Here is an 18572-nt window from a genome sequence, read left to right on the forward strand (position 1 = left end):
TACTATTTGGGGCCAATGGGTAACTCCTGGGAGAGTAGGGTTGCTGGATGAGAAACAGGAGAGTTGATTATGCTTAAATTTCAGGTAATAATATTTTGGTACTGAAGTGTGCTTCAGATAGCACACGGGACATATGTACATTAAAATAGGATCCCTTGCTTAATAGAAAGTCAAATCTAACCAGATAGGTGATCTGTACTTTTGTTCACTAAATCTAGCAACTGTACTCTCAAGATATCCCCAGAGGGTCTGCCCATAGCCTGGTCTGTGACCAGGGATAAAACTGTGGTTTTCTTCTGCATAAGAGACATTTAGGTCCGTTAATTGTTACAAAGGGTCTTCACACTCTACAAATACCTCCATCTGCAGTTAGCTTAGGTGTCTTAGTTTAGACTAACAAATGCTATCAGCAGCTACCTCATCACTCTTAAATATAGCCTAAACACCCCAAAACTCCCCCTGGGAAAAGCTGGGCACTTCTCTAGAGGCAAAGTTCCAGATGTCATCTCATTTGAGCAATGCATCTGTTATTTGTCAGTACCTGCCAGTTACTGCAGTCAATACAACACTGCGGCTTGCAGCCCTCCGCCAACAGATGAAGACCTGGAATCTCACTGCCTACATCATCCCAGACACAGATGCACACATGGTAAGGACCAGCTCAGCTCTCTCTCATCTCCTTCCTCTCACTCACTTGGGCTTCGTGGCCTCTAAACACAAGCCACAAATAAGAACCTGGTAAGATGTAGAAGCTGAAGACAGAGACAGCACTTCATAGCAAAGAGGATAAAAATGGAAAACTTCCCACACACTAGTTTAAGGTCAACCGAAAGAACATACCTCTTTACACTGGAGGAAAAACAAGGCCAAATGTTCTTGACCTCTAGAAACATTACAAAAACAACTTTGGTGCTAGGGATATGGCTCTGTAGGTAATGGCATTTGCCCCCACGCTCAATAACCTGAGTTCAATCCTTCGAACCCATGAGGTAGAATAAGAGAGCCAACTCCCACAAGGTTTTCTCCAACCTCCACATGTGTATATCTACAAACACACACACACACACACACACACACACACACACAAAGTATGTAAAACTTAAAACAGCTCTGGGCATGATTTTTGACCAATCCCCAGATAGCAACTCCAGAAAGAATGTTTAGGCTATCACTGGAAATGGACCTGAAAGAATTCTAAGCTCCTTCCTGGTCCAGCTTGTCTCAGGCTCTGTTGGTTGGAGCAGTGTAATGATCCAGGGTACTAGACTTTATAGACATGGGCAGTAGACTGAGGGGAGAAAGCAGACAGAAAACAAGGTAATAGTCTCTATATGAGCCATTTCCCCAGAATAGCAGCCCTGCCTATGCAGCCTACCTTTTCCCACCAGTAGCTCTGCCTCTACCTCATGCAGCTCCTCATACCAACCCAGCTAGAACAAAAGGCATTTTCAAAGCTGCTTCAGTTAATTTCTGACCTGCTGGGGATGCTTAAGAATTTGACTAAGTATTCAAGCTTCTTTCAGCAAAAATAACAATGATGTGTCTTCATAAAGTCATCTTGTATCGACAGTCCAAAAGAAGGATGTTTCAATGCCCGTATATAAAATGACATAGTGTTTGCATATAATTATACAGACCTTTCTATATGCTTTAAATCATCTGTACAAGGTTTATAATACCTAACACAATACAAATGCTATGTAAATGCTACTATACTGTTTTGCTTAGGGAATAATGATAAGACATTGGTATATCTTGAATACAGTGCCATTTTCCCCCAACCTTTTTCACGAAGACCAATGCTGATAGGAGCTGCAAATATAGAATCCATGGATATGGGTGTCTAACTGGCTAATGTATAAAGCCCTGTGTAGAAGTTATTTATGCAATACCCAATATAGCATGATAGACTGGGAAAAAAGACGTGATATTTTAAGAGGAATACCAAAAGGCATGATCCAAGACCATACTGAATTTCCATTATGATGATGGTGGCAAATTTTGCAGAACACTCTGGTGCAATCAAGTCCAGTACTCTACTGTGGGCTTTATACCCCAAGAGACACCATTTCTGAAAGGTAAAGAAGACAGCATGCTGAAGGAGCTATGGAGGCTTCCTGGAAAAAATGCCTGGTGTGGCAAAACAGGAAGAATCTAAGACGTAGTTGTCACCTTCCACTTGGTACCCGAGTCTGTGAAGAAAGTTAATGATGGTGTTGTTGATTTCCTAGAGCGAATACATTGGCAAACATGATGAGAGGCGAGCATGGGTTTCAGGCTTCACAGGGTCTGCAGGTAAGAGCCATTCTCCACCCTCAATGCTACTGTAGGTAGACCTGAGCTGGTTATAGAGGATGGCCAGTTCCCCAGCATCCAAGACCACAGGTTGGCATTCACTCTCATTCTTCCAGCCCCCACAAACCTAGCATGTCTCCTCGGTTAAATATCTCCTACCCCTCTGGCCACACACTTCTGCACAGCCCGCCCCCTCCCCACCCCCTCCCTCTCCCACCCTTCCTTCCCGTGCTCTGCTGCCTCTGCCACAGCCAGCCTAGCACAGCACTCCCTGGGGCTGATTTCTGAAGCAATTGCTACTTCCACATCTATTGACAAAAAGCCTGCTCTTCCTTTTACATAATAGTTCATTTGGGGATAAAGTTTTACTTTTGAGATGTTTTTACAGAAATCATTGTACATGGCTAAAATGAGACATAAACATGCTCTTAATGAGGTCTCCTTTCCGTTTCTGAAGGGCCCACTTACCCTGATCCTGTTCCCTTAAATGAAAGGCAGCTTCCTTTGCTGACCCTCACACATTCCTTCCTGAGCCCCAAGGCACTCTGCCTCCCCACTTGTGAGGCCTTACACTCACTACCACAGCTGCTGCATTCGTTTTTTCCCATCAGTCCTCAGGTAGGCACCTAGTTTGACATTTTATCAGCCCTCATCTTTCCTGAGAAGATGCATGTGCAGTATTTGTTCCTTTGAATGACAGGATTCTTTTCCTACCTCTGTAAGGACCAACAGCACAAAGCAGAGCCAGTTTGCCTAATGAGCTCCCTTTGTAGTCAAGAATGCCTTTGACATCTCCTACCTCTCTTCCTGCCAATGGGAGGAGAGAAGCTCATTCTGGAGAGTCCTGTGACAGAGCCAGCATTACACTGCACATTCAACACAGTTGTATTCCTCACTTTCATCTTTATCCTCACCTCTAGACTTCTCCACTCTGCTGCAGGTACTGCTGTAGTGACCATGAGGAAGGCAGCAGTCTGGACTGATAGTCGTTACTGGACTCAGGCTGAGAGGCAAATGGACTGCAACTGGGAGCTCCACAGGGAAGGTAGAAGGCTCATGGGGATTTGGTCCCCTAGCCCTGGACCCTAGACTAGGTTTGGGGAACTACAGGTGAGTGGATGTCTGTACGGTGCTGTGCGGCCTCCATGGGAAGTTCAGGAAATACAAGGGCATCTCTGATCTTTGAGGCAGACACATGTGGCAGACAGAAGTCTGCCTACAGCCTCTGGTGCTCACTGTTCTGGGAAGTTATTTGTGTGTCTCCTCCCATCTTTCAGTTAGCATTTCTTCGATTGTCGCCTGGATCTTGGCTGAAGTCCCCGATGGAGAGAACGTGGGCTTCGACCCCTTCCTCTTTTCTGTTGGTATGTTCTTCGATTAGTCCCTGGATTTGTGTGAGCTGCCTAGGAGGCATTTGTGTGCTCAGTCTCCTGGGAGGCCCACATATTTGCTTAGGGAGAGGGGAATCTTGAAGTTTCGGCTGTAGAAATATTTTGTAACAAAGAGAGATTCATGGATTGCGTAATTAAAATAGGTTTAAAAAAATGAATCCAATTTTTTTGTAAAAAGCATGAATGCAGAAAGCCAACCTAGAAGACTTGGAATAATTAAGATCTAGTGCACAAATAGATCTGGGATGACCTTGATCCCCAGAACCATCCTCTGGGTCCTGGAGTCTACCAATCACGATACTTGGGATCTCTTTGAAAACATTTTCTGGAAGGTATCTTAGAAGAGAGAAAAAGGTACAGAGGGTCTTTGAGCAAATCAGGGTTCCAGAGAATAAAGTTCCCCAAGTTCTGGGGCCCCAGATAGATGGACCATCAAAGACTTCAATATGCATTGAAAGGCTCTTACTTCCAAACTAACCTCTTTGTTGACTTATCCAATGCTCTGAATGGGTGACATTATACCCTAATAAAAATGACTTGTACCTCAGAAGGACAGTCGCCAATCTTTGACACTTTAAAAAGACCAGATAAGGGTATAATGTGTGGTGGTAGAGAACTTGCATTACATCCACAAGGCCCTGGGTTCAATCCCTAGTACTTTGCTAGAGAATGGGGCAGAGAAATGCAAAATTAGCTAATTGACAATGGACAGCATCAAGGCAGGAGTAGGACAATTAGGTTTGGAAAGCAGGAAAAGACAGATGGAAGATACACTGTGAAGGAGAGGCGTGCATCTTAAAGGGCTGGGACCTGTGGCCTTTGCTGCCACCAGAGCCAAGTGAAGGCGTGGCTGGTTGCAGGACTAACTTGGCCTCAAGCAGATTTCCCTGAGTTGTAAATGGATAAGGGGGCAAGTGACTCCTTCCTATCTCTGCAGATTCCTGGACAACTTATGATGGGGAATTCCAAGGCTCCAGCAGACACCTGTTATCCGTGACAACCAACCTCGTTGATGTGGCATGGGGGTCAGAGAGGCCCCCAGTGCCAAGCCAACCCATTTATGCCCTGCCAAAAGAATTTACAGGTGATTCCATAGGCCTATTCTCCTTCTGAATTTGTACAAACAAGGGTCTCTACCGGCATAATCCCCGGTGCTGCTGATGGTTTTTTTTCCCCCTGAAAATATCATTAACCAAGGCAACAAAGTAATATTTTACAAAGCACCTGAGAGGCTTGGTTAAAATGTAGATTTTTTATTTTGTTTCTCTCTCTCTTTCTCCTCACAGAGTCCAAAGGTGTTCAGATTACATTTAGAAAATACTGAAATAAGCAGTATTAGAATTTGAAAACAATACAGCAGAAAAGGAGGGAACAAGAGAGTCAAAAAAATTAATTGGAACAACAAAAACCCCTTTCTTTAAAAAAAATGTTTTCCGTTGTACTTTTTGTGTCTGGATGTTTGGCCTGCATGGTGTCTGTGCCATCAGGTGCATACAGTGCTTAAGGAGGCTAGAGAAGGGCCTCAGACTCCCCTGGGACTGGAGTTACAGATGGGTGTGATTTGCCATGTGGATGCTGGGACTTGAACGCACATCCTTTGGAATAGCAACCAGTGCTGTTAACAGTTGAGCTATCTCTTCAGCCATCATCCTGCTCTGTCTCCCACTCCTCAAAAAAACCTTTCTTAAGGGAAAAGGCCCATGATCACAGTCGTTTATCTGTTAGTGGAAACTGACTGATTCATTCAGCCCTTTACTTCTGGTTCTGCTCTAATGAGGGGTTTAGATTTTGGAAAGAACTGACTTGGACAGAAGAAGTAGATGACTACATTCAGTATCAGTCTGTGGCACAGAAGAGGCATCTGGCTGGACCACAAAAGAAGGTTAAGGGACCCAGAAAAGTCTAACATCTGTAACCAAGACCTCCCTGGCATTATCTTAGTCTGATATAAAAGTACAGTTTGCATTATGATTCTTGTAAGCAATAAATGAATTCTGGTCAGGGTTAGAGGACCTATTATGAATCAGGGTTTTGGTCAGTAACCTCCCTGAAAATTCTGAATGGGCCAATGGAGCTGAATTTCTTGTCACATTGAGCAATCTGAAAACCCCCTTTCCACACACAAATCCACATTTTATTTCTGATTTAGAAAGGAGTCGAGAAAGTGAGAGGGAAATTTCAAAACTGTGGCTATGATGAAACAAGTAGAAACAGTGTCCAATTTTTTATCTGTTCCAATGTAACTTGCAGAATCGTTCTTTGTGCACCTTGACTTAGTTTCTAAAGAGATTTGCTATCTAAGAGTGTGTGATCATAAATGACACTCATCTTACTCAGATATAAAGGCCTCCATTGTGCCAGGAAAAGGTGAGGATAACATGGGGGGTAAAGGCTCTCAAGGACTGAGACAGAATTTTGTCACTTCCCATAAGCTAGGAGGTGCTACGGAGTCATTAGTCTTCAAGGAGAAGCCATTTGGAGTCAGAGCTCAGCCCAAATGCCAAAGAACAGAAGTCAACTTCAAGATGCCTAGACAAAAATGGTTTCCCTCTCGAGCCTTGTCTAGGTGTTAAAGGTGGTGTGGCAAGACAAAGGCAGGGGGGCGGGTGGCTGGCACAGGAAAAGTTAGCCACTCTCATGTCAGACCATTTGAGTATAATTTTTGTTTTCTCGAAAAAGGATCACAGTCGCACATCTTTCTTCTGTGAGTTCTAAGTTGTTGAGTGTTTTGTTTTGTTTTGTTTCTGGGGCAAGCTGTTACTCTGTAGCCCAGGCTGACGTTATACTTACTATATTGCCCAACTGGCCTCAAACCCATGGTGATCCGCCTGTTTCAGCCTCCCATAGAGGCATGAGCCAACATACGAAGTAATACTTATGAATCTTTATCATAATTTCAAGTGTAAGAAGCCACAACTTGTATGATTCCATTTATATGAAACACCAAGTGTTGGCAAATCCACAGAGACAGAAAGTAGATTAGTGATTTCCTGGGGCTGGAAGGGAGGGGAAATGAGGAGAGACTCCTTAATGGGTACAAGGTTTCCTTTGGGGATGTTGAAAATGTTTTAGAATTAGATACTGGCAATGCTTGTGCAATACTGTGAGTATACTGAAAACCAGCTGAATTGTGTACTTTATGAAGGCTAAAATGTCTTCTTTTATCTGAATAAAATAAACTCTAAAAGTATATCATACCCAGAGCTTTTGGTTCCAGTTGAATAGTTTAACCCATTTGCATAAAGTTTTTTAATAGCATTGCTATCATTTCTGTATCTGGGCCCAAGTAGGAGTCTTAATGCTTATGACATTCTGCCAATTATTTTCCCCTAGCGCTATCCAGAGAAAGACTTTTAAATGCCTCACAGGAGGCAGAAAAGGAGATAAAACTGAACTCCCAGAACCCAGATATATGCACTCTAGAAAGGAAAGTACTGGACAAAGTTATTGTTTATTTATTTATTTAGTTAGTTAGTTAGTTAGTTAGTTAGTTAGTTAGTTAGTTAGTTAGTTAGTTTTTTCGAGACAGGGTTTCTCTGTATAGCCCTGGCTATCCTGGAACTCACTCTGTAGATCAGGCTGGTCTCCAACTCAGAAATCTGCCTGCCTCTGCCTCCCAGAGTGCTGGGATTACAGGCGTGCACCACCACTGCCTGGCCTGAACAAAGTTAAAGACCACTTAAAAGACTGAAAAATTTTAATAAGAAAACCCAGTATTAGTACAATTAGTAGTGTGGGCTACTACTATCACACAGATATGGGTTCAAATCCCGGATGTACCTCTTGAGCTATGAAACTCCAGGCAACTCACTTGACCTGTCTGAAGCCTCACTTTCCCCATCTGTACAATGGCACATGAAAGAATTAAAACAATGCACAAGTGCTTAGTCCAGTATCTATGGCTTATTGAGTGCTGGAGTTACTGCTGGGCAAAGTTAAACACAATCCTGGTCCTCTCCCTCATCCTTCTAGAGTAGCTCTTCTGTTCTTTCGATCTGTTTATTGACAGGTTAAAAAAAAAGCAATATGAGACTTAGCAACTGCTTTTCTACAGCTTTATAAACATTGATCCATTTGATGCAAACCTATTGAGTTCGATACTGCTGTTCCAACTTACCCTTATCTAACAGATGTGCAAAATGAGACACGGAGGTGTCATGGAATTTGCTCAGCACCACATCCAATTAGTAATAACAGGACTGTGGTTGAAGCCCCGTCTGGGTTAGACGACAAGTCATTAATAATACAAGTCAGATCTTGTTTGAGGATAGAATTTTACCACTTTTGGAAATATATAGGGCTGGAGTAGTTCAGTCATAGAGTACTTGCCTAATGTTCAAGGCCATTGACTCCATATCTTTCACCAGAAACAAAGGAAAACTACTGTTCTAGGGGAATTTCCCAGGATCCCTATGCCAAAGACGAGGTATGTCACTCATACTTTCTTTGGATTCCTGTTCTTCTAGGGAGTACTTGGCAGGAAAAAGTATCCACCATCCGAAGCTTTATGCAGAACCACACCAAGGCTCCAACTGCGGTCCTTCTATCCGCACTTGATGAGACAGCATGTGAGTAGAGATTTGTGAAAACAAGTGGGTCTGGTAGTCCCAAGCTAGTCCCAAGCTTCCTGGACCTTGCAACATACAGCTTTTCCTAAAACAACAACATATTCACCAGCTCCTATGAGCTCCATGGTCATGGTCTGTGGGAACTCAGAGGGGAAGGAAGCAGCTGCTTGGGGCTACGGAACAAGGAAGCCAGGGAGCTCTGAGCAAGTGGCTAAACCCACAGGCCACCTGAGATATGTACTGGTCAGAGCAACAGGGTAATTATGTCTTCTTAGGAGGAAGAAGGCCCACGAAGCCACCAGCCACCCTGGCTATCATCCAGGCCACTCAAAGTTCCAGCTTTGATACCCAGAGTAGCCCTGGAGGATGTACCAATACTGAGTGCTGGATATTACCTATCTTTGTTTTATGGGGGCGACATCTATAGCTCTCTTCAGCATCTCGATGATCTCAAAGATTAAGAAGCATTCAGAGGCAGATGCTACAAGCTACTGTCAGTAGTAATCTTGAAGCCAAGCTAAATAGTGGAACATCGGTGTCATAAATGCTGGCCCCAGTCAGAACGGCCTCAAACAATCCCATCAATTCTTTTCCAGGGCTCTTCAACCTTCGTAGCAGCGACATCCCTTATAACCCCTTCTTCTACTCCTACACACTGCTCACGAACTCCTCCATCAGGTACAGCTGCTCCTTGGCTTACTGTGAGTTTCCTCTAATTTGCACCCTATCCTGTACCGTTGATGTCACAGCCTTCAGGGTACTCATAAATCTGGATGCCTACCATCGCATACTTCTCTAGGAAACCTCCCACTAGCTGTTCTTGACCCCTCGACTTCTCGTCTCAGTGAACCCAAATCTAATTCCCTGGTTCTCTATGTTGGCTTCCTGTGACCCCTTGGAATCAAAAGATTGGTATATGCCTCCAATTCCATGTGTTCTCCTTGATAGGCAGGCACTCAGGACCTTCCTTGTCTTCCCTCTCCACATAGGTTGTTTGTCAACAAGAGTCGCTTTAGCCTCGAGACCCTGCAGTACCTAAATACAAACTGCACGTCACCCATGTGTGTGCAACTTGAGGACTATACTCAAATTCGTGACAGCGTGAAGGCCTATGCCTCAGGCAATGTGAAAATCTTGATTGGGGTCAGCTATACCACCTATGGGGTCTATGAAGTGATACCCAAGGTAGGTTTGCCAGTCACTGGCCTCCTTCTGCTCCAGGCATAACAACTGTCAAAATGGGACCCCTTTGCTATTGGGCAGCTTGTTGGTCAGCTAATGTGTACTATGTACCTGTGTAGACCTCACTGATGGGAGACAGAGGAGGAAGAAGAGGAGGGGGAGGAAGAAGAGGAGGAGGAAGAGGAGGAGGAAGAGGAGGCAGTAGGGGTGTCTGTCCACAGAGCCCATGGACAATTTTTTTAAGGAAACTAGACAAAATATAGCCTGGTCTAGAAAAAGCTTTAGAGCCAGCTTTAGAACCTGATTCTGATCTGAGCTCTTTTCCTAAATGGTCATGCAGTGACGACGTTGGACAAGTAGCTCAGTTGGTCCAGATCTCTGTTTCTTTAAAATGATAATGAAGTTGAGCACTTACAGGAGTCACTGTAGACTTCAAAGGTGGAGTCCATTGGCTGACATAGTATATGCTTCGGGGGCTGGTAACCTCTCTAATATGTATAAGACATTTTCACTGCTAGAACAACCTGTGGACTCTAGCATGCCAGGCCTGGCCACTGCAGATACCAGGGCAATGCTTATCAGGGAATCCTATATGCAGAAAACTAGGAAAGAGCTGCCTATCCAGAAAGTAGCCAAAGGATAGGGCCCGGTCGTGAAAGAGATGAGCGAGTCTTACAGTCTCACCCCAGCTGGGACTTCCTCTCTGTCCTTTGTAAGCACTGCTTATCTTGGACAGTGCATCTAGTCCATCTTTTGGTCCGTGTTCTCAACAGGAGAAACTCGAGACAGACATCTACTCACCAGTGATGTTAATCAAGGCTGTGAAGAACAGCAAGGAGCAGGCCCTCTTGAAGGCCAGTCACGTAAGTCGGTATGGCCCTTTGGGAGGTCTGATTGGTTAGCTTTCCACACAGAAGCCTGAGGAAGGCTCTAAAAGAAAAAAGAAACAACAAAGATCTCTATTTATATCTATATAGATATGTAGATAGTATGTGTGGTGATTGCATTGCTTTGAACACTGCCTATATTAAATAAGTGTTAGATGTAACGATTTCCTGCCTGGCAAGAGGATGACTCACTTTCTAGAATATTCTTAACATAACAATAAAGTTTTTTTTTCTTAAGAAAAAAATTTTTTAGAGATTTATTTATTTATTATATATAAGTACACTGTAGCTGTCTTCAGTGTCTTCAGACACACCAGAAGAGGTAAGATCTGCTGGGATTTGAACTCAGGGCCTTCAGAAGAGCAGTTGGTGCTCTTAACCACTGAGCCATCTCTCCATTTTTTTCCTTAAGAAAAAAATTTTAACATATACTACAGAACATAAAATAGCCTAAGATTCCCTATGTCCCCATTCCCAGTGTCAATAATCAAGTCATGCCCGAAGCTGTTTCATCTGTAACACACCACTCCCAGCCCCTCTGTCCCGCCCGTGCATGACCCTCCTCTCCTAGCTGCTGGATTATTTTAAAGCAAATCCCACATATCCTATCATTTCAACTGTCACTGCTTCAGTGAGTATTTCTAAAGATAAGAAGGCTTTCAAAAACATGAGCACACTCTGATTAGATATAAACATTAACGAGAATCCTTTTGCTATCCAGTAGCCAGTAAAATTGTCATGTTTTTAAAGCACTCAGTCTCAGGGCAGCTATCTGATCGTCTTCCCTAAGTGAGGAGTCTGCCATTCCGGCCCGCCTTAGTCACTATTTCGGCTTCAGGTGCGGGACGCTGTGGCTGTGATCCAGTACTTGGTCTGGTTGGAGAAGAACGTGCCCAAAGGCACGGTGGATGAGTTTTCTGGGGCAGAACACATTGATGAGTTGCGACGGTACTGGACTTATTATCTTTTCGTGCGGGGGTGGGGGTGGGGAAGTGAGGAGTAATTAGTCCCCTTAGGAAGAAGAAAGGTCCTGCTTGTATTTGGAAGTGAGATTGACAGGTTCGTGGGTGGTCTGGGAGCTGTGCTTGGGGTGTTGGAAGACATTCTCCAGCCCCGCTGAAAGCGGGGGTACAACCCACCAGCACCCCCTAGCGAATGCCTCAGAAACAGCTCGCTTTCCCTGGGAAAGGCCTGCTTAGGCCAGAGGGCCCCTGGGACACTTGGGAGTTTTTAGGAGAAGGCTTCTTGAAGCAGCTTGGGTAGCATCTAGGTTTGAGGTGCAAGACATAGCACACAGGTGGGATGTTTCTCAGATACAGGGAACTACCTTTCTTCTCTCCCAGAAGTAAAGACACATTGGTGTCCATTATCTTTCTCTGTGCTTGAGTGTTCTCTCTCTATATGACAGGACAAAGCTGGCAGAAGCGAGGCTGGGAGAGACAAACAGAGTCAGGTTGGGGTGAAGGGAGCTGGACATTTGCTGTGTGACATATCCTAGTCACAGCTTAGTCCCTATGCCGTTCTCTGACTATTCCTTCCCTTGCCTTGCCTTGTGGTGCCTTGCCTAGGAATGAAAACTTCTCCTCTGGACCCAGTTTTGAAACTATCTCTGCTAGCGGCATGAATGCTGCCCTGGCCCATTACAGGTACTCCAGAACAAAGAATTTTCTACAGTGCTTGTGATCAGGGACCATGGTTGTAAGTATAGAGGACCTGGGTTGGGAAGGGAATGTTCTGAGCTTTGAGTCGACATTTAAGGTTTGGGGCCTTTTGGACTGTGGGTGGTCAAGGGAGAAACTCCTTTGCCATTTCGAACCTCCTTGAAATTAGAAGGTCTGAGTATGGCTTTTGTTCCCAAAAAGCGGGAATTTGGGGAGTGCTTGGGTGCTTCTTGGGTCTTCAGGGTCAAGGAAAGCATAGATTCTGTTAGAAGCTCTTTCTATGAATTTTTTGTTATCTATTTTTCTGAAATAGTTTTATTGGCTTGGGGTACTTTGTTGTTTGGTTGGTTGGTTTGGGTTGGTTTGGGTTGGTTTGGGTTGGTTTGGGGGGGTTGTTGTTGTTAGTGGGTTTTGTTTTGTTTTGTTTTGAGACAATGTAGCTCAGGCTAGTCTCAAACTCATTATGTAGTCAAGATTGGGTTTCCTGGTCTTCCTGGCTGTGTTTTTTAAGTGCTGGGATTAAAAGTGTGCACCACCACAGCTAGCTTGAGACAGGGTTTGCTTCATAACTCAGTCTGGCTAGCAACTTGTGATTTCAGGCATGAATAGTATATAAAACCCCACAGAGAAAAGGCCTGTCTACTCAGCCCCCATCAACCATAGTGAGTGCAAACTATAAGCTAGTCAGATATGTGGTCTCACAGAAAACAAACCATGGTAGGCCTGCCTGATAAAATTTGGAGGACCAAACTAACCAGATGCATCAGGTTGGCCTGGACTTGACAAAAGAGGAGTCAGAGGCCCTCCAGAGAAACAACTGGCATGGCTAAGAGGTCCCTTCTCTGATGCCCCCCTCAACCCTTGCCCATGAAAGCTAGAGAGTGGTGGAGCTGATGCTCCCTCACTCAGTGCCCTCAGTCCCCTAAAATATTGTTGTCCAGCCCTATTCTTAAAGTCCCCTCTCCTCCTATGCCATAGCTCCTTGGGGCCTTCTTGGATGTATCAAGAACTTACAGAGAAAGAGAGTTCAGGCCTAGAACCTCTTTGCTTTGCTGTGGACCTCTTACAAGCCTCTTGTCTCTGTGGGCTTGTCCTTATGCGAGGAGAGATGGCCAAACCAAATAGGCTCTGAAACTCTTCCCGAGGACCAAGATCTTGCTTAGTCATATGAAGGATAAACAGAAGTGTGCTGAAGACAGCAGCTGCAGCTGCTGTCAGAGCCAAGTGTGTCCCAGGATTTGGGCGTGGGGGTAGAGATAGTTATTTTCCCAGAGCGGAGAGCCCGGAAGTAAAGCTAGCCCCCAAGGAAAGGGCGTTCTTCTGTTTCTCCTCGGCCCCGGTCCTCAGCCCCATCCTGTTTGCCTAGTGCAGGGTTCAGAGTCTCTCCTCTCAGTGTTCCTTTTCGTTCCTAGCCCAACAAAAGAGCTGCACCGTAAGCTGTCCACAGATGAGATGTACCTGGTGGATTCTGGGGGGCAATACTGGTATGTACACCCCAGTGTGCTTTGGTCTAGCTCTCAGCTCAGACATTCTGAGCTTCCTGAGGCTGGCTGAAGCTGGCTAAAGCTGGCTTTCCTGAGTCATGGGTCTTCATTTGATTAAAGCAGGGAACTGCATTGAAGAAGCCTTGAGCAGCCTTCTCGTGTGCCCATTGTGGGCATCTGCACAGTAGAAAACACACAGATTAGAATAATGGGGGCACTCATGCGGCACCTGGGTGAGAATTAGGAAAAGACTACTCGCTTAAGGAATTTTTTTTCAAGTCTGCAAATTATTTACACAGATCTGCCTGGCTGCACAAACATGAACACCTATATTCTCACCCACTCAGGCAAGCCCTAGACATAGCCCACATCAGAGTCGTTAAACCCAGCTCCTTCCCTGCGGCAAGAAGACTGGCCACATAAGGTTGGAGATGGAGGCAGATAAAAGATGGAGCCCTTTAGATGTGATTCTTCTGTACAGTGTCAACCTACACAGTCCACTGTGACAGTCATGCCTAATGAGCTAACCATATTCCTTTGAAATGTGTGGCTAATCAGTCACCGTTTTATTGGGTTTCCCGACTTCTAGCCTATGGAAAGGGTGAACGCACTGAGGACCGAGGCGCTTGTTCATAGCACACCTCTTAGGAGCCAGCTTGTCATGAGCTCGGTTTGGCAGCCTGTACTGATCACTAGTTTGATGCTGTGTGAACTTGAGATGGCTGCAAAGAGGAAGTAAATTTGTGGGGGCGTGTTGGATTGGGGTATGCTTACAAGAGGGTGAGGTAGGAAATAGTCACCTCACTTCCTCTTCTCTCCCGAAGAAGAACTTCCCCATGCCCCATGCCCTACTCTCAAGAAGTCCCAGAGTCCTGGGACCCTTTCTCCATGCTTCCCCCATGGGATAGGTATGCTTAGTGCCTGTCTGGGGGAACCACTGCAGCTAATGATTGTGAGTCGGACCTGCTGGCCCTGCCTTCACTTTCATGGAATTCCAAGCCATGCTCATAACAAAGAGCATCTTAGAAGGAGTCAGCATTTTCTCCAGCCTGGCTTTAACCAAATCTTTGGGAGGGAGATGACCTCACAGCCTAATGGCTTCAGTGGTCTCATCTTTCATAAGAAGGCGTGCTCTGCTGTCTTCTGTGGGGAGATGCAGAAGTGTCCTATAAATGGTAAATGGCTGTGATTGTGGGAATGTTAGGATAGTGTCACCTTTCTGAACCTCAGTTTTCCCACATGTAATTTATTGAGATAGATAGATAGATAGATAGATAGATAGATAGATAGATAGATCGATACATACATACATACATACATACATACATACATACATACATACATAGGCAATGCCCTGAACATAATGACTTTTACCTTAAGTATCTTAAGTAACTTAATAATCTTAAGTATCTTAAGTAACAAAGATACTAAGTAACTTAAATATCTTAAGTACCTATCTTCCCTCCCCATCCCATCCACCAATCTTTATTTATTTCTGACGTGATCTCACTGTGTAACCCAGACTGGCATTGCCATTACAATCTTCCTAACTCAGCCTCCTGCATACCAGGATTACAGGCATGTACCACCATTCCCGGTTCTCTATCTTCCTTTTGCCCTTTCCCATGTCCTATTCCAGCCCAGTTACTCAAACCCCAGTAGAAACAAGCAATAGAAAATATACCGGAAGCACATCATGGCCCTGGACCCTCCTCCCAAGTACTCAGCAGAATTAGATGTATTAGTTCTCTGTCTCCGCAGGGATGGGACCACAGATATAACCAGAACAGTACATTGGGGCACTCCTACTGCCTTTCAAAAGGTAAGTACTAGACCCTAATTTTCCCCTTCAGTTTACTCCAAGTGATCATCTCATCAAGAGCCCTTTCAAATTGATAAGTAAAACTGAGGCTCAGAGATGTTATGTAGTTTGCCCAAAGTCACACAACAAGTACCAGGAAAGCCAATGCAAAGTCGAACCACCAAGACCTCATGCCATGTGTATCCTCTGGTCATGTCAGTCTATGAATGTACAGACATTGGCCATTTGTATGTTTAGCCTGTGCTCTGCAAAGGGAGGGAAAGCTATCTCTAGTGGAGAAAAATAGCACGTGGCATCTCAGAGATCTCAAGGAGCTAGAGCTTGTCTAGCAGGGAGGTCTGTTCAGCCGGAGTGGAACCTAGGACACTGGTTTGGGTCAGTGGACCAAGGAACTGCTTGGATGTAGTGAGCAGGCCGGGAACCCAGAAGTGGAAACCCTGTTGTGTGGGCCTCCAGGAACTCATAGATTAATTAGTCTGTTGAGAAGTCTGTTTCCTCGGGGCCCCAAATGGCAAGCCAGTCCAGGAGTGTGGGGAAAGGAAGTGACCACATGGCCACCAGCAGTGACCAGAACAGGTCACTGTTGCCCATCTCTCTCCCCCAACAGGAAACCTGCTCTGCCACAGGATCAGGCCCAACCCACACGTCAGGTCTTAAGAAAAACTAAAGGGAAGTTGCTAAGACATGGTAGCACATACTGGGGGAGGTAAAGATGGGAAGCTTTGCTGTTTGAAGCCAACCTTGGCTACATAACAAATTGCAAGCCTACCTGTGAGGAATATAGGAGTAACCAGGCTAACTTTGCTTGAGCATTTGCTCACTGCTGGTTGTCAGTCTACTTTATCCTATGACTTTAGTGACCAGGTACCATTAGCATCCTGTTATACATGAGGACACCAAGGTAGAGAGAGGAGAGAGTCTGTGATTTGGCCAAGCCAGGATTCTAGACGTGAACCTGCCATACTCAGTCACTACCCTCTACATTTCCTCCTCACATGACAATGACCCCTGTATATGGAGCTGGCCCAAGCTCTGGGAACACCCTCCCCCCCACCTTCCTTTGGTCATCTTCCAAAACCTGAGTGACCACACATGAGAATGTGTCTCCTACCCCTTGTCCTGGGCCTCCATTTCCATCTGCTCTAAGACCAAGCAGCTGGAAACTCTCCTACTCCTCCTCTTCTCGTGCTCCATATCACCTCTTTCTTCCCTTTCCTTTCTAGGAGGCTTATACTCGAGTGCTAATGGGAAACATTGATCTGTCCAGACTTGTCTTTCCTGCCGCTACATCAGGTAGGTTTCAGAAACCAGAATGGATCCAGGCACCCCAGGCTCTGATTTTATGGGACTTGGATTGCTATCCTGAGAGGCTAGTGGGATAGTCCATTCCTCTCACATAAAGAAGAAAGTCTAGCCAAGAAAGAGGACTTGCTCAAGGTCATACATAGGGTACCGGGCCTTGAACCCAAGTCCCCTGCCTCTTTATGCAGTGCTGTTGCTCAGAGGCAGGGAAGGTCAGTGTGAGCTTCATAAGTCAATTCTTGGAGGAAGTCATTGTCAAAGTGCTAAGGCCTATGTCGTGAGGAAATAGTTCAGTAGAGTCATCAGTCCAGATAATGAGTCTAATGTATGAAGTATCCTAGATAGTGAGGGGTTGGGCTGGGTTTATCAGAGAGACCCTTACTACTTTCATCCATCAGATTTTTTCCATCCCACCCCAGTGTCCTCTTAAGAGCTCTTATCCTCAGGCACCGCCCTAGAAGTTGAGTAGGAAAGGCCAAGGTAAGACAGTCTAGGGTCTAGCCAATGGATCAGAAACAATCTCTTTTCCCTTTCAGGGAGAGTGGTGGAAGCCTTTGCCCGAAGAGCCTTATGGGAAGTTGGGCTCAATTATGGTCATGGGACAGGCCATGGCATTGGCAACTTCCTATGTGTGCATGAGTGTAAGTATATTCTCAGCCATCTATGTTTGACCCACCCTCTCCTATGAAATAGAGCCTTCCACAGCCATGGAATTACCAACTCTGCCCCCCTCCAAATGTATGACCCACCCAAGGTCACCAGATGAGGAAGGATGCTCCAAGCACTAAATGAAGAATACTGTCAGTGGGAATTCCAGAGAGAGAACCAAGGCCTGTTGATCAAATGGCATATAGGCCAGAGAAGGAAAAAGCAAAGCCTGTCTGGTGTATGCCAGTTCCAGATATAAGTTCTTCTAGAGAAACCTAGGGACCCTCCCTCTAGCTACCTTTCTTTGCCAGAATCTGCTCCCTTCCAAGCTGGTGATACAGAGAGCTAAAACCATGCTTATATCTTCCTTCCCAGGGCCAGTGGGATTCCAGTTTAACAACATTGTCATGGCCAAGGGCATGTTCACTTCCATTGGTATGGTTCTTGACTTCCTCCACCCCACTACCTAGTTCCCAGAGTAGAGTTATCTGAGGCGTGCAGTCATATGCACCCATCTTTAGGGAGCATGCTGAGCTGTGACCTAGCTTGGGCTCCACCACTGCTTTCTTGCCCAAATCTAGACCCAAATGGTTATCACACCCTTACTCCAAGTCCCTCTATCCATACCCTCTTTTTTGCTGTTTTGTTTTAGACCATCTTATGTAGCACAACCTGTCCTTGAACTCCTTATATAGCTGAAGCTGGCCTTAAGTTCCTAGTCTGTCTCCTACTTGCACCAGTTCAGTACTGGGATTACAAGCAGGTGCCAACACTCCTGGATTTTCATAACGCTCCCTTTTTCCTTGGGCAATGGTTTCCAAGTGTACATACAGACTATGGAGTTATCTATCAAATGTTGGGGTAATAGGATAATGGCACGTGGAGATTAGAGCCCCAAGTAGGCTCCAGTCCTCCTTACTAGACTACAAAGGAGAGAACTTAAGGCCTGGTGTCTAACAAGTTGTAGGACTGACAGAGCCAAAGCCACATGCAGCAGGGCTGCCAGGTCCTGCAGTTACTTGTGGGTAGGTGTAAGCAACCTGGGAGTGGGTCTGTCTTTCCTGTGGCTTAATATCAGTAGCATCTCTACACATATCTCTCAGAACCTGGATACTACCAGGATGGGGAATTTGGAATCCGTCTTGAAGATATCGCCCTTGTGGTAGAAGCAAAGACCAAGGTAATGTACCATGGCCTAGACACATGCGGATAGCATGACTTGACTCTAACTTTGGAATGAATGGAAATAAGGAAGGCCAAAAGAGAGGGGCATTTGATATACATGTATGAATTTATCTGAAGTCTTACTCGGGTCCTCAAGAATTCTATAAA

The 18572-nt window shown here is 45.2% G+C and overlaps 1 protein-coding gene across 1 annotated transcript in view; it reads left to right on the top strand.

The window, feature by feature from the left end:
* The window catches only part of Xpnpep2 (X-prolyl aminopeptidase 2), a 29525-nt gene that overhangs the window by 6230 nt on the left and 4723 nt on the right, over positions 1-18572 (top strand). The window contains exons 4-20 of the mRNA XM_052171496.1: positions 539-649; positions 2232-2295; positions 3236-3340; positions 3573-3659; positions 4624-4770; positions 8153-8254; positions 8851-8932; positions 9244-9439; positions 10210-10299; positions 11162-11271; positions 11892-11969; positions 13397-13468; positions 15230-15290; positions 16514-16583; positions 17129-17233; positions 17616-17675; positions 18344-18420. Of these exons, the coding sequence (XP_052027456.1) occupies positions 539-649; positions 2232-2295; positions 3236-3340; positions 3573-3659; positions 4624-4770; positions 8153-8254; positions 8851-8932; positions 9244-9439; positions 10210-10299; positions 11162-11271; positions 11892-11969; positions 13397-13468; positions 15230-15290; positions 16514-16583; positions 17129-17233; positions 17616-17675; positions 18344-18420 (1617 nt within the window). The remainder of the gene's footprint in view (positions 1-538; positions 650-2231; positions 2296-3235; positions 3341-3572; positions 3660-4623; positions 4771-8152; positions 8255-8850; positions 8933-9243; positions 9440-10209; positions 10300-11161; positions 11272-11891; positions 11970-13396; positions 13469-15229; positions 15291-16513; positions 16584-17128; positions 17234-17615; positions 17676-18343; positions 18421-18572) is intronic.

The sequence above is a fragment of the Apodemus sylvaticus genome, chromosome X (assembly GCF_947179515.1).
Source record: "Apodemus sylvaticus chromosome X, mApoSyl1.1, whole genome shotgun sequence".
Lineage (NCBI taxonomy): Eukaryota > Metazoa > Chordata > Mammalia > Rodentia > Muridae > Apodemus > Apodemus sylvaticus.